The sequence below is a fragment of the Nakaseomyces bracarensis genome (genome assembly GCF_045282275.1).
Source record: "Nakaseomyces bracarensis strain CBM3 chromosome Unknown Scaff7_0, whole genome shotgun sequence".
In the NCBI taxonomy this organism is placed as follows: Eukaryota; Fungi; Ascomycota; class Saccharomycetes; order Saccharomycetales; family Saccharomycetaceae; genus Nakaseomyces; species Nakaseomyces bracarensis.
In genome coordinates, this window is record NW_027263968.1 from 784,864 (window position 1) to 797,979 (window position 13,116).

The window sequence follows — 13,116 nt, forward strand, 5'->3', positions numbered from 1 at the left end:
ACAATAAAAAAAATAATATTATTTGATAAAAAAAAAAAAAAAAAGCTAATCAATTATTAAATAATTGAAAATAAAGGTAAAAAAATTTAGCAAAAACAAAAACAAAAAACGAAAACAAAATAATAATAAGATATTATTGGATTAAGTAAGGTTATAAGGGGTTGGGAAGAAAGAAAGAAAGAAGAAGAAGAAGAAAAAAAGATAATGATGAGTGAGAAGGACGGGAACACCGTCTTCATACACAAGTTGTATGACCTGCTGGAGAATACGGAGTTGGATGAACTTATCTGGTGGAACCATGACGGGGAGTCCTTTCTCATTAGACCCAATGAGGCCTTTTCTAGGAACTTGGCCCAGTACTTCAAACACACTAACATAACCAGCTTTGTTAGACAGCTCAATATATATGGTTTCCACAAGATATCTAATGATCACTTCCAAAACAAGGATAATGAAGGAGAGGATGCTGGGAAGAAAGGTATCAAAGTATGGGAGTTCAAGCATAGTAATGGACTGTTCAAACGAGGGGACTTAGAGTCTCTTAAGTTAATTAAGAGAAGGTCTACCTCCAAATCTATCCCAAGTCTAACATCTGAGAGTAATACTCCTGCTGCTGTGAATGAAGTTAAAACAAAGAAGAATAAGAAGAAGAAAGAGAAGAACAAGAAGAAGAAAGAAGCTACCAGAGTGTACAAGAGCGAATCCACATCTATAACAGAAGGCCACTCAAGAAAGCACCCTGTGGTAGAGGACAACAAAGCTAATATTCCAAATAACTCTGAACAAATCAATGGCACCAACAATAACAGTAACAGCAACAACAACAACAACAACAACGACAATAACAATAATAACCCTAATAATAATATTCTTGATCAAGCACTTTCTATGGATTTTCCAAGCGATAATAACTCGCTAATGAGCCAACATCTAAACCAGATTAAATATACAAACCTGGATATGTTAAGCGTTGTTGAACTCATCTCGAAACTCACTCGGTTTAACAGAGAAATACTGGCCATTGATAACAATAGTTCTCCGAAACTCTCTGAAGCAGTTACGCGACAATTTCAAATGTTTGAAGTTCAGATAGCCTCTCTGAGGAATAGCATCATGGATAGACTAAATAACTCCGATGCTTTTAAAATATCTTTAGAACCTCAAAAGGATCCTGAGAGAGTGTCACTCTCCTCATCTTTTCCATCTACACAACACCTTTCAAATCAGTACCCTCATTCACAACTGTATGGACCAAATGACCAAGTACACAGCAATAAAAACGTTCCATTTTATCCTAAACATCAAGGAAATTCCAGTACTCCAATGAGTGTAACCCCCTCGTCAACATTCAGCAACAAAAATAGTCAACACACACAAATAGTTGGAGACTATTTTGGGAATGTGCAACATAATTCCAACGGAGGAAATCCCTTCGAAAAGTTTCAAAGTGATCGTCATAGTGTTCTAAATGCCAATTCTAGAAGAAATATGAGTGTATTAGTGGATCCATTAACACCAGCGTCTATGATATCATTACCCACTACAGCTAAATCGAGTCTAACAGGGGCAACTGCTTTTAATCAACAAAGCTTAATGATGTATCAACAACAACAAGAACAGCAAAATAGTTACTTCTCGAGAAGTGAGCCAATTATTACTCCATTACCTTCCAGTCATGGGTTCAATCCTAGTAGATACTCCGATCCTAACCTGACACTTGCACAACAACAACAACATCAACAACAGCAAAACATTGGTGTTATGAAAACTCGAGTATCATATCCTTCTAGAAGAGCTGAAAGTCCTCTCAAGTATGCTACTGGACCAACGACGGTAAAGGAAGAGCCAAATAATGATATTTCAAAAAGTAAACAAGAAAACTTGAGCATGGAGCTAGTTGGCTGCGCTCCTTCTATTAATAGCCCAATGCCTGTACGACCACCTTATTCCCGTGTTTATAGTAGCAATTCCATTCAATCCTCATCATTGCGTAATACATCTCCACCTATTGGTCAACATTCAAGTAAGGATAACGTCCTAATACTACAAAGGCCAAATACTGTGAATCCTATAGAAGGTGGCAGTGATAAGGCACTCTCTTTACATGCTAATATACAGAGAAACTCTACTGCTAATCCCATACTAACAAGCTATACTAACGAGAACTCTAAGAAGGAGTTTGAACTAACTTTGCCTTCGAATGACACTCCTATAGATGCACAAGGGTTGGCTGTTAAGAGAAATAGTAGTGGGGTTTATTCACTTTTGAATACTGTATCAGAGAAAGGAAGCTCTGATATATTTGAAGGTGGTAATGACACTTCTGAACCAATAGAGAAAAAGCAGAAAATCTAAGCCAACCTACATGTAACAATAATGAATGTTCTTTACTTTTAAATCAATTTTTTTTTTATAAAATCCCTCCTTTCAGAGAGAGGAGGTGTCTGTTCTTCAAAAAACAAGTTCCATTTGCCACTACTCCTAAATTCGTATTAACATTGCCCTACTCTTTAATGAAATACTTTACCATATAAAAATGGATATTTCATATCCGCCGAAATATTTGCATTGAATAATGCCTATTATTCCATACATTTTATTACCGTTCACCTTTCGTTACGTTCATCAATCACTTTTGTTTAAAGAATAATATGTTATAACTCATTTGGTCTCAAACACATTAGAGTATTATAGAAAGTTATAAAAGACAATGGGTTTTAACATTAAATGAAGTGATGAATGTAATCTACCTGTTACTATTTTTTCTTTTTTTTTTTTCCTTTTTTTTTATTGTTTGATCTTCACCATTAAACTGTATTATATGACATATTTTGTTAATGTACCGTATATTTACCATTTCATGTTCAATTTCTTTTTACTTCAACGTTTTCATTTCCTCTTTCTTATCAGCTATTGTTTTAACTAGATGTCTCGGTATATATTAAGTGTCCTATTTATTCTTTAAATAACATTGAATTTCTACAATCTCAACCTTTAGCTTTTTTTGAACTAAACAACTAAAATAAACCTCTCATTGACAACATATCGCGTATTCAGAAAAAAAAAAAAAATAAGTGTATAATAGAATTGTAATGTTTAATGTGTTAACTTTAACTGTACAGATTTGTAACGGATCTAAATGGCATTTTTCTATTCTTTTACAAATCAGCCATAAATTTCTTCCATAAAAAAAAAAAGATGAAGACCAAATTTAATGTTCGTCCAAAAGTCAAATACCGACATTCTGCATACCTAGAAAAGGTATTAAACTTTCATGCCACATCGGAAGCTACATACTTAATTCGGAGTCGCTTAAAAAGAATTACAATCGCGGTTTATGGATCTACTCAAGCAAATAAATATCTATTTTTAAATTCATTCTAAACCGAAATTTTTAGGGGTGATATAGCTTCACAATTTTAACTTTAGCACCATCAAAACTGACCGGTTTAACCAAAATGTCAGAGAAGCTATATTATTTATCTATTAACCTAGAGCTCTACATTAGACAAACATAATACTTTAAAAATGTATAACTTGCAAATAGTAATTTTAGCAATATTGATACAGTTTCTTGTAGGCCTTATATTACACCCTCTGTATTAATGATAATTATTTTTTCTCCATGTTATATCGAAGCTCTTTATCATCCCTTCTTATTTAGATTTCTTTTTGTCAGCAGGTTTGATAATGGATGAGGGATATCATATCAAAGAGAAGGTTTCTTCGCGAGCTAATATTAATAATAATAAACCATAAAAAAACAAAAAAAAACAAAAAAAAAAAAATCATTAAAATAAAATTCCAATAATGAAAGATAAGCCTCAAAATTAATATGCATATGATCAAAAGTTCTATAAAATATTTTATTCTTTAATAAGTAAATATGCATTTGTATTGAAGGATTCTATTACCATGAGTATCCCAATCAGTATTTGTAATGTATAGTTCCTCAACAAGTTTAATTTGAGCTAGAACACTAGCACCTTTCCAGAATAGTAATGATGAATCAATATTTCTAGGAGATGGAATTACTCCAACATTGAAAAAATGATCACCGCTATTTTGTATTTCAAGGGAAGCAACTAGTTTATTTAATTCCTTCTGTGTCAATTCGGCGCTTTGTTTCGCCAATTCTGCTTCTGCTTCTGCTGTATTAGTATTTCCTTTCGCATTATTCTGTAAATCTTTTAACTGTTTACTTAAATTCTTGAAGAAGTTAGGGAAAGAGGAGATACCAAGTATAGCTGGACGCCAAATATTTATTCTATCGGAGAGGATGAAATCAATAGCAGGAACATTTGCACCCCCACCAACAATAATTATATTGGAGTAAAATTGTGACAGTTTTGAAACATCCACATCCACAGCGGCATTAGTTATGCTCTGAACAATTGCCTTATCGAGGGGTGTATAACACTTCCTACTTTCAACTTCATCGACTTTTTCACTTTGAAGACTTTCAATATCAGAGCTTAACTCAATTATACGCTTCAAAATTTCCAGGTCATCCTTTGCATCACAATATATACTTCCATCAAGCAAGTCCTTTTGGGTGATTGATCTCCAATCATTCAAAGAATTGGTGAAGATGTCCCTCGATGCAGGTAGTTCATTTGCTAGCGATTTATTACTATTGGCAACAACTCCTTCTGCACGCTTCTCTTTGAGTAGCTTAAAAATATTCGGGTAGAATAGAGCTAGTGGAGCCAATATCACTTCATCAAACACCTTAAAGTCATATTTCTCAGATGGTTTACCAGGAGTTCTCTTGACGTAATTAAATAGTTGAACTGCAATATCTGCATCTTGAAAGGTCACAAAATCTTTCTTCAGCTGCTCTGCAGTTCTCCACCCATATAGTGTTTCTAAATTCCAATCATTATACGGAAAGTTACTCTGCTTTAGAAGTATAGCTAGTAGCCTGGTGATATCCGAACCACCATAATCTAGTGTCAAGGAACTGTTCTCTAGAACAGCGCCATCATCAACACATGATATCCGAATCTGCTCTGCACCAATATTTACAACACATGTTGGAGTACTGATACCTGCACCATAACATGTAGCGAGCGATTCTTGCATGATCGCGACAGCTCTAAAGCCCATCTCTGCCAAGAATAATCTAATTAGAGTTTCGACATGACTCTTTGCAAATAAATCCGGAACAATTATAACGATCTTGTATTCACTATACTCTTTTCGCTCTATCTTGAAGTTTTCCGAACATAATATTGCTTCAATTAGATTACAAACATCGCTTAAGAGGTCCTGGATTGAACAATAGTATCCAGATTCAAGATTAAAAGCCCCACTTTCTGCAAATGGATGCCTGATTATGAAATCTTCTCCACTACACCTCAGCGCATCATTCCCATAATATCTCTTATCTGCCTTAGTAATCCATTCAACTCTTGAAAAATCATTCTTATCTGAAACTACTTCAGGTTTGGATATTTTGTTAAAAGACACCACTTGTTCATGTGCATTATTTTGCATCTTACGTTTATAATACTTCATTCTTTCCTTGAAGCTTTGGTAAAGCTCATTTTTCATTTCATTAAATTCAGTACCGAGGTCATAGTCATCATCAAGCAAATTATTATTTTGTTCGTTGATATCAAATAAATGTGCTTTCGGTACTGCCACTGCGTTTGGGATCACAATTGGCTCTTCATCAGTTGCACGGCCAATTTTCAGAGAACTGGAACCAGGGTGTATAACTATTGTCTTTTCAATGTCACTAAGGTCAACATCCTTTGATAAACTTATAGGCGTTTCTTTCTTTAAGCCTGGATTGCTATCTGATCCTGATTCATTAATTTTACTATTACCATTTTCATTGATTGTATTGCTATTATTATTATTATTATTATTATTATTATTATTAGTGGTGTTACTGTTTCTCAAATGTTTCCTATCTCTAATAGCGAAAGCATTATCATCTTTTCTCAAGTAATCACTTGAGTAATTTTTCTGATTCACCAATGGTACTGAACGAAACAGTCCCGATACAGGTAAATTCTCATTTTCTACACGTTCGATACCAACAACTCTCAATTTCCTGGCAAACTCCTCGGCTGCTTTAATTCTACCAATTCTCCTCTTTTCTAACAGATGTAGTGGTACCTTTTTACCTGGAGGAGCCTTTGAGGGATCTACCTTTTGTTTTTTCAAATCTACATTTTCGTCTCCATCAACTTCATCTTTGCGTTTCTTACCTTCACCTTCTTCTTCTTCATCCTCATCTACATCGTCGTCATCGTCATCATCATCTTCCTCGTCATCATCATTTTCTTCTTCCTCTTCCTCCTCCTCTTCTTCCTCCTCCTCAATTACGCTTTCACTTTCATCTTCTTGTATTTCATCATCAACTTCATCCTTCCGTACTTCCCTTTCTTCCTTTTTCAATTCAGTACTCATGTCAAAATCAGCTGCGTTGGCTTTTATTTATTCTTTATAGTGAAAAAAAAAAGAAGACAAAAAGAACAACAAGTAGCAGACACCTTTTATAAACTTGTGAATATGAAACCAATTACCTGCCAATATTCAAAATTATTCAAAAATATCAAAAATATCAAAATATACAATTAAAAGGAAAAAAAAAATATAAAAAGGCGCCAAAATAATTCGTAACTAGTGATAGGCGTCGTATTCCGTGATACCCAAAAAGCATTTGGTACGATAAACCGTGACTTAGACCACACCATGAAAAAAAAAAGTCCATTTACTGTTTCCCTACACTTTATCAGATAACAAATCTATAATAAGAATTTATTTTTAAAAAAAAAATATCAATTTGATATGTTAGTACTGTACAAATGTAATAAAAGAAAAAAAAAAACAACAAAACAGAACTCTAATTCATATTGATAAATTAAAAGCGAACATACTAAAACATTATCATGTCAAGTTAAAACATACAGACATAATGTTACTTGTAATAAAAGAGAAAAGGAAGAGAAAAAAATACTCCTCTTGGTTAAAATCTTTCCCTCTTTATATACCCCGAGAAAATAAAAACAACATCGGAGATTTTTTTTTAACTTTTACCCCTCTTTTTTTTTTATTTGCTCGGCGGCTAATGTTTTACTTTCCCTCCTTCCCCTGAAACTATCGGCGGCTAAAAATAGTGTACGCTACTGCATTTTCTTCGTTAAAAGAGGATCGGCGGCTAATTTTTTTCTTCTTTTTCTTGGCAAGATCCATTCGTCCATCAACTCTTTTCTGTCAGCGGCTATTTTTTTTCCTCCATTCATCCATTTAATAGTAAACTTCTCCATTCGTCCATTTTACCGTTTACTTGGTTCAGCGGCTATTTTTTTTTTTTTTTCACTTTCTATTAAGTCGGGCTGCCCTTGTATTTTCCCCTCCGTACATAGAAATGTTCGTACAGAAAGTTCTTTTCTTGCTTCTTTTACCCCTCTTTTAAAAAAAAAAATAATCAGGCAAGTTTTGCACGTAGATCTCTCTCACGCTTAGATGATCTTAGAAAATGAAGCATACCTAATCCCTCTTTTCTTTTTTGTTGTAATTCCTTCGTTACCCCGCTCTCATTCGTAGATACGGCTTTTTTTTACTCTTCCGAAGAGTTCTGGGGGGGGGCCCGTGCTTTTTTCAGTTGGAGAAATTTCACAAAAATAACAAGCATATTTGTGCGCTGGTTTCTAGGGTTATGGCTGATTTATCTCGAATATCTGGTTTTATTCTTGGTGAGATTTATTGTAGAGCCGGACTTAGAAAGTGACGCACAGAGGCCCAAGTAGAGGGACGAAGGGGGGTTTCGTTGGTGTTTCTTCTTTTTTTTTTTATTTTTGAAAGACGAAAAAGGGAAAGGGCGACTATATAAAGACAATAAGTAAAAAGAGAGAGAGAGAGACAGAGATTGAAGTCATTGACTGACAAAGTGCAATAAGCAATATTGCTATAATCTAATCACTTTATTTATTTTTTTAACTCTTAATAGAACAGAACAACATGTTGAGGTTTACACGTGGATTTTCTAGGAAGGCTAGTGTTTATGATAAGACTATAAAGAATCTGTTGTTGCCTAAGGACACGAAGGTTATTTTCCAGGGTTTCACTGGTAAGCAGGGTACTTTCCATGCTGAGATCTCGCAGAAGTACGGTACCAATGTTGTCGGTGGTACGAACCCTAAGAAGGCCGGTCAATTGCATCTAGGAAAGCCCGTGTTCGCAACGGTGGCAGAGGCCGTCAAGGAGACCGGTGCTACTGCCACTGGTATCTTCATCCCACCTCCATTGGCTGCCAATGCCATCAAAGAGGCTATTGAGGCTGAGATTCCATTGGCTGTGTGTATTACTGAGGGTATTCCACAGCACGACATGTTATACATCTCTGAAATGTTGAAGAGCCAGGATAAGACCAGATTGGTAGGACCCAACTGTCCTGGTGTGATCAACCCACATAACAATGTGAGAATCGGTATCCAACCACCAAAGATCTTCAAGCCAGGTAAGATTGGTATTGTTTCGCGTTCCGGTACGCTAACCTATGAGGCCGTTCAACAGACAACTTTGACTGGCCTAGGTCAATCCCTTGTCGTTGGTATTGGTGGTGATGCGTTCCCAGGAACTGATTTTATAGACGTCCTAAAGTTGTTCCTAGAGGATGACGCCACAGAGGGTATTATCATGCTCGGTGAAATCGGTGGTAAGCCAGAAATCGAAGCTGCTGAGTTCCTACAAGAATTCAACTTCCAAAAGAGAGACAAGCCAAAGCCTGTCGCTTCATTCATCGCTGGTAAAGTCGCTGGTCAAATGAAGGGTGTCCGTATGGGACACAGTGGTGCCATTGTTGAAGGTTCAGGTACCGATGCCGAATCAAAGAAAGAAGCTTTGAGAAATGTCGGTGTAGAGGTTGTTGAATCTCCTGGTTTCCTAGGTGAAGCCTTGCTAAAGCAATTCGCAAAATTGTAAGTAGTATTGATACAAGTTGTTTTCCACAAGAGAAAAATCAAGAATCAAAAGTAATATATTCCAGAACTGAAAAGAAAAAGTTAAACCTAACACCCAACAACAACCACAAGATATTCTTATACAAAATCTTCATATATTCTGTTGCAATAAAAAATAAAAAAAAAATTAAAAAATCAACCTCTACAAAGAATTATATATATATATCTTTAGAGTTGACCAGAACAATGTCTTTAAATTGTATATATGTATGTAAATATCTTATACAAATGAAAATTTAAATATTGAAAACGTAATATTAATAATTTATACAGAGAAATATTAGCGATATATATATCAATCTATTAATACCAGGTAATACATTAAATGAATCACAGGTACTTGGCCAATGCTTCCTTTTTGATTTCTACATTAAGGACTATGCACTCTTCAACATTGATATAGCAATTTGAGTCACCTACAAACCTATTATTACTGCTCACTCTCCCTGTGGTTACACTAGTAGGCCAATTGGCTATATCCCATTTGAGTCCGATAGTTTCTTTCACCATTGTTGGCAATCCAATAGGTAATAACCCACAATTTCCAATGCAGTTCTGTCTAAAATCTCTATCAAACTCTATTAACGTCCCTCCAGCTGGCACTAAGAAGATGAGGTCTGTTGTGGTTAAATAGCTCAGTCTTATGTATGGATCAGTCTTGGGCAGGGTATAGAGCTGCGCTATCGAGTTTATAGTTTGGTCGAAACGGCCATCAATCCCGCCTGTAGCCAAGACATTTAGCTGTTTTAGTATAGATTTGTCCTTTATAGTATCATAGATCTCATGTATACCTCTCTCAAGACTCACTCCAAAGTTCACCTCATTCTTATTAGCTTCTAGGTTCTGTACAAAATTGCTTGCGTAGAAATGGCACGTTATGAGGTTGATACTCTTCATAAAGTCAGTAGAGTACTGAGTAGTTTGCTTGACAACATAGACACCTGCATCTTTATAAAACGACTCCACCTCGGGTAAGATTGAATCCAGGTCTCCTACAATGTAATGAGGCATATAATCCTCATGCCGTAAGCCATTCTCTTCACATAATCTGTACAGGTAATTTGCGGCACCGTCAGCACACACTTTAACGTCATATATTTCCCACAGCTTCAAGAAGAGATCAACCATAGTTATACGCTGATTTAAGATAAGCAGAGCAGACCTTTCAGACCTTGGAGGTGTTAACAATTTCTGAATATCGATGACATGCTTGTATTTCTCGCTCGATATGGGCTCCAGCTCCATAAAATCTGGGTTCTCTATGCACACTTCCGACATCAATAGAATGGGTATTAAGTACAATCAAGTCGAATTGAGTAGTTAACCTCTTAAAATCTGCTAATAGATTACATGTCTCGCATCATTGTTATATAGCTCTTTGGTAGGCATTATAATTTTTCAGATGCCCGATGATCCGCTTAAAGGCACACAGCGATCAATAGATTACCAGGAAACCTTTTGGCAACTTAAACAAAATAGCTTTTTATATATCAAAAACAACTTGTCTTGTCAATATAAAGTCTTTGCTTAGGTAGAAGTAAAATGCAGATTATTCATTACTATATGCATGTCTATTTTCGATACAGGTATATAACTACAAAATACACGTCTATAAATCACACTTTTTCATCTCCAGCAGTCCAGCACGTCTTTTGGATTTGATTTGAAGAAGATGGGTTTAAGTAAACCCTCATCAGTTAGTCTATATACGACTGCGTTCATTTGATCCTTGGAGAGACCTACAGTTTCTGTCTCAAATAGTTGTCTATTGTAAACTTTGACCTCGTTATCGCATTTGGCAATCTCTAAGATATATGGGTTTATCTCTTGAGCCAAGGTAGAGTACTTGTGCAGGTCTAAATCCATTTTTATTTCTTGTTCACTTTCTGTGTATGATTCGTAGTTAGAGTCTAGGCGTTCTAAGACTTCACGGATACGTCTCCTCGAGTTTCTTGAAGAACGCTCATTTCCGTTACTCTGCCTGGGGTCTACACGACTACTCAAGTAGGATGCTGACACATCTACTACTTTATCTATTCGGTTCTTCTTTGACTTTTTTAGCCTTTTCTTGATATTCCTTGAACCACTCGTTCCGCTCATTAATTGTTGTCCAATATCCAATTCGAATGGTTGAAGTGGATTATACAACAGATCCAACAGATGTAGCTGATAATCAACCATATAGTCATGCTGCAGTTTCAGCTGGTCATCAGTCTGTTTTTTCACGTATTCCATCGCTTGTCTCGACATTAGAGTAGTATCAATATCTTCTTTGAAACTGGAGTTACGACTATTTGTGTTTGAAAGCACATCTGCAAATGATTCTAGTTCAAACTGTTGGGCCATGCCTTCAAACGTCGGAGAACAATCTATTGAGGGTGTCGCGATGTCTTTTATTCCATGGTCATATAGTTGTAAATCCATCAAACATCCTCTAATATCGGCGCCGTGAATGTTCATCAAGTTATCAAGTTGAGCATCAGAAAGGTTAAGGTTTAGAGTCTGCAGGTGTCTAGTTAACAGGGTTCTTACTGTAGCCTTCGAAACTTTTCTTGCTGCGTATATCGATTGCTCCTCCTCCGCTACGTCAATCAAGTAGGTTGGTATGTAGTTTATATCTCGACATGTTAGAATCACAGGCCGTCTAGACACTAGCAACACTCTTTCTAGGGCCTGCCATAGAAATTTATCGTGCTCGTGGAATACAACGTCAACATCATCGATAAGGATGATACCATCCTTTGCACCCTTTACGTAGTGTGTTGTGGAGAATTCAAGCAAGACATCTAGAATTTCTTTTTTACCTCTATTACTACTTGAATTTATCTCATATATTTGACAGTTCAGTGTATTGGAAATTGTCCTAATCAACGTGTTCTTCCCTATCCCTTCGCCATGGAGGATCATCAACGGAACAAACTCTATCTCTCCGGCAAAATCATCTGGCCTCCGATCGTCATTGACCAAGTCGTCATCGTCACCACCGAAAATCATACTGTCAGGAACGATAAATTCTTCGAGCTCATTACGCATCTTATCTCGTTTCGTCTGTTTCATCAGTTTCTTACGCGTGGTAGGTCTTTTCAGTTTGTGGAATGCATCGTTAATCCATTTGAACACATCTTCCTTGAGGCTGGGTTCCAAGAGTACCTCACGTGGAGTGGTAGGGCTCAATAAGTCTGTCAACAGAGATACATGTCTCGGTATTTCCTCACTACCCATGTCGAGATCGACGACATTCTCAACCTCGGTAACTAACTCTGGCACATATCGATCCAATTCTCTATCAACACCATTGATAGTCAAGTATTCATCATTACCAAAAGTTATAGTGCCGGAACAGTGGGTTTTCTGACCAAGTGTTAAACTGAAAGGAGGTTTCGGCAGCTTCGGAGTAACCAGATCACTTTTATCGTAAATCAATTGTAATTTCGGGAATAACTCTGTTCGAAGTTCTTTAAGTTTCGAGACGGCACTGAACCTCTGGACACTACCGTACCCATCATATGGTTTTCTATCTATGTCGGCATCATCATCTACCTGGCCGTTACTCTTTCTGCCCGGTTTCTTCTCGAAATTACCAAACAAGTCCTTCAAATTTGTCTTTTTGAAATTGTCCGGCTCCATCATCTTGCTGTTCATGGTAATAGGCCCGTCATCAACCACTATAGCGTCACCAACTTCAAGATCATCATCCAGTGATATAACCATAGGGGTCTTTGGGGACTGCTTCGGTTTCGACATCAGGAAACTCTTCAATGACACGGGCTCCACGCGTTCGCCTCCAATTGGTTCAATCTGTCGCGACCTAAACACCTGAACCTCTTCATTATCAACACTTTTCTTACCGTCATCGACTTTAGTAGTGCTCTTCGCCCTCTGGGCTTTAGATCGGCTCTTGGAGACCACAGGTTTACCAGTCAGAACCTCAGAGAGAGAAACCTGTTTTTTCATTAATATTGCTTGTTCTGCTTGGTGTATTTTTTTGTTGTTTTTTTGGGCTAAAACATGAATCAACGTCTAGATCAACGTAATTGCTTAATTTATCAGCTTCTGAGTTATCAATAGACTCGATATCACGATATTGATAAATATATTACCTTTCACAGCTTTTTTTTTTTCATATATTATAGTGTAT

The 13,116-nt window shown here is 36.4% G+C and overlaps 5 protein-coding genes across 5 annotated transcripts; 2 read left to right on the forward strand and 3 right to left on the reverse strand.

Annotated features, from left to right (window-relative positions):
- Window positions 1–204: 204 nt before the first annotated feature.
- On the forward strand, window positions 205–2,355 carry SFL1 (Sfl1p; the record flags this gene model as incomplete). Its single annotated transcript, XM_071051977.1, has 1 exon — window positions 205–2,355. One exon carries the CDS (start codon window positions 205–207, stop codon window positions 2,353–2,355), a length of 2,151 nt encoding a protein of 716 aa, XP_070907367.1.
- Window positions 2,356–3,873: 1,518 nt separating this feature from the next.
- On the reverse strand, window positions 3,874–6,423 carry ARP8 (Arp8p; the record flags this gene model as incomplete). The annotated part of the gene is made up of 1 exon (XM_071051978.1): window positions 3,874–6,423. One exon carries the CDS (start codon window positions 6,421–6,423, stop codon window positions 3,874–3,876), a length of 2,550 nt encoding a protein of 849 aa, XP_070907368.1.
- Window positions 6,424–7,977: 1,554 nt separating this feature from the next.
- On the forward strand, window positions 7,978–8,940 carry LSC1 (succinate--CoA ligase (GDP-forming) subunit alpha; the record flags this gene model as incomplete). The annotated part of the gene is made up of 1 exon (XM_071051979.1): window positions 7,978–8,940. One exon carries the CDS (start codon window positions 7,978–7,980, stop codon window positions 8,938–8,940), a length of 963 nt encoding a protein of 320 aa, XP_070907369.1.
- A 368-nt stretch (window positions 8,941–9,308) lies between these two features.
- On the reverse strand, window positions 9,309–10,256 carry THI80 (thiamine diphosphokinase; the record flags this gene model as incomplete). The annotated part of the gene is made up of 1 exon (XM_071051980.1): window positions 9,309–10,256. One exon carries the CDS (start codon window positions 10,254–10,256, stop codon window positions 9,309–9,311), a length of 948 nt encoding a protein of 315 aa, XP_070907370.1.
- A 348-nt stretch (window positions 10,257–10,604) lies between these two features.
- ELG1 (Elg1p) lies at window positions 10,605–12,932 on the reverse strand (the record flags this gene model as incomplete). Its single annotated transcript, XM_071051981.1, has 1 exon — window positions 10,605–12,932. One exon carries the CDS (start codon window positions 12,930–12,932, stop codon window positions 10,605–10,607), a length of 2,328 nt encoding a protein of 775 aa, XP_070907371.1.
- Between the last annotated feature and the right edge of the window lie 184 nt (window positions 12,933–13,116).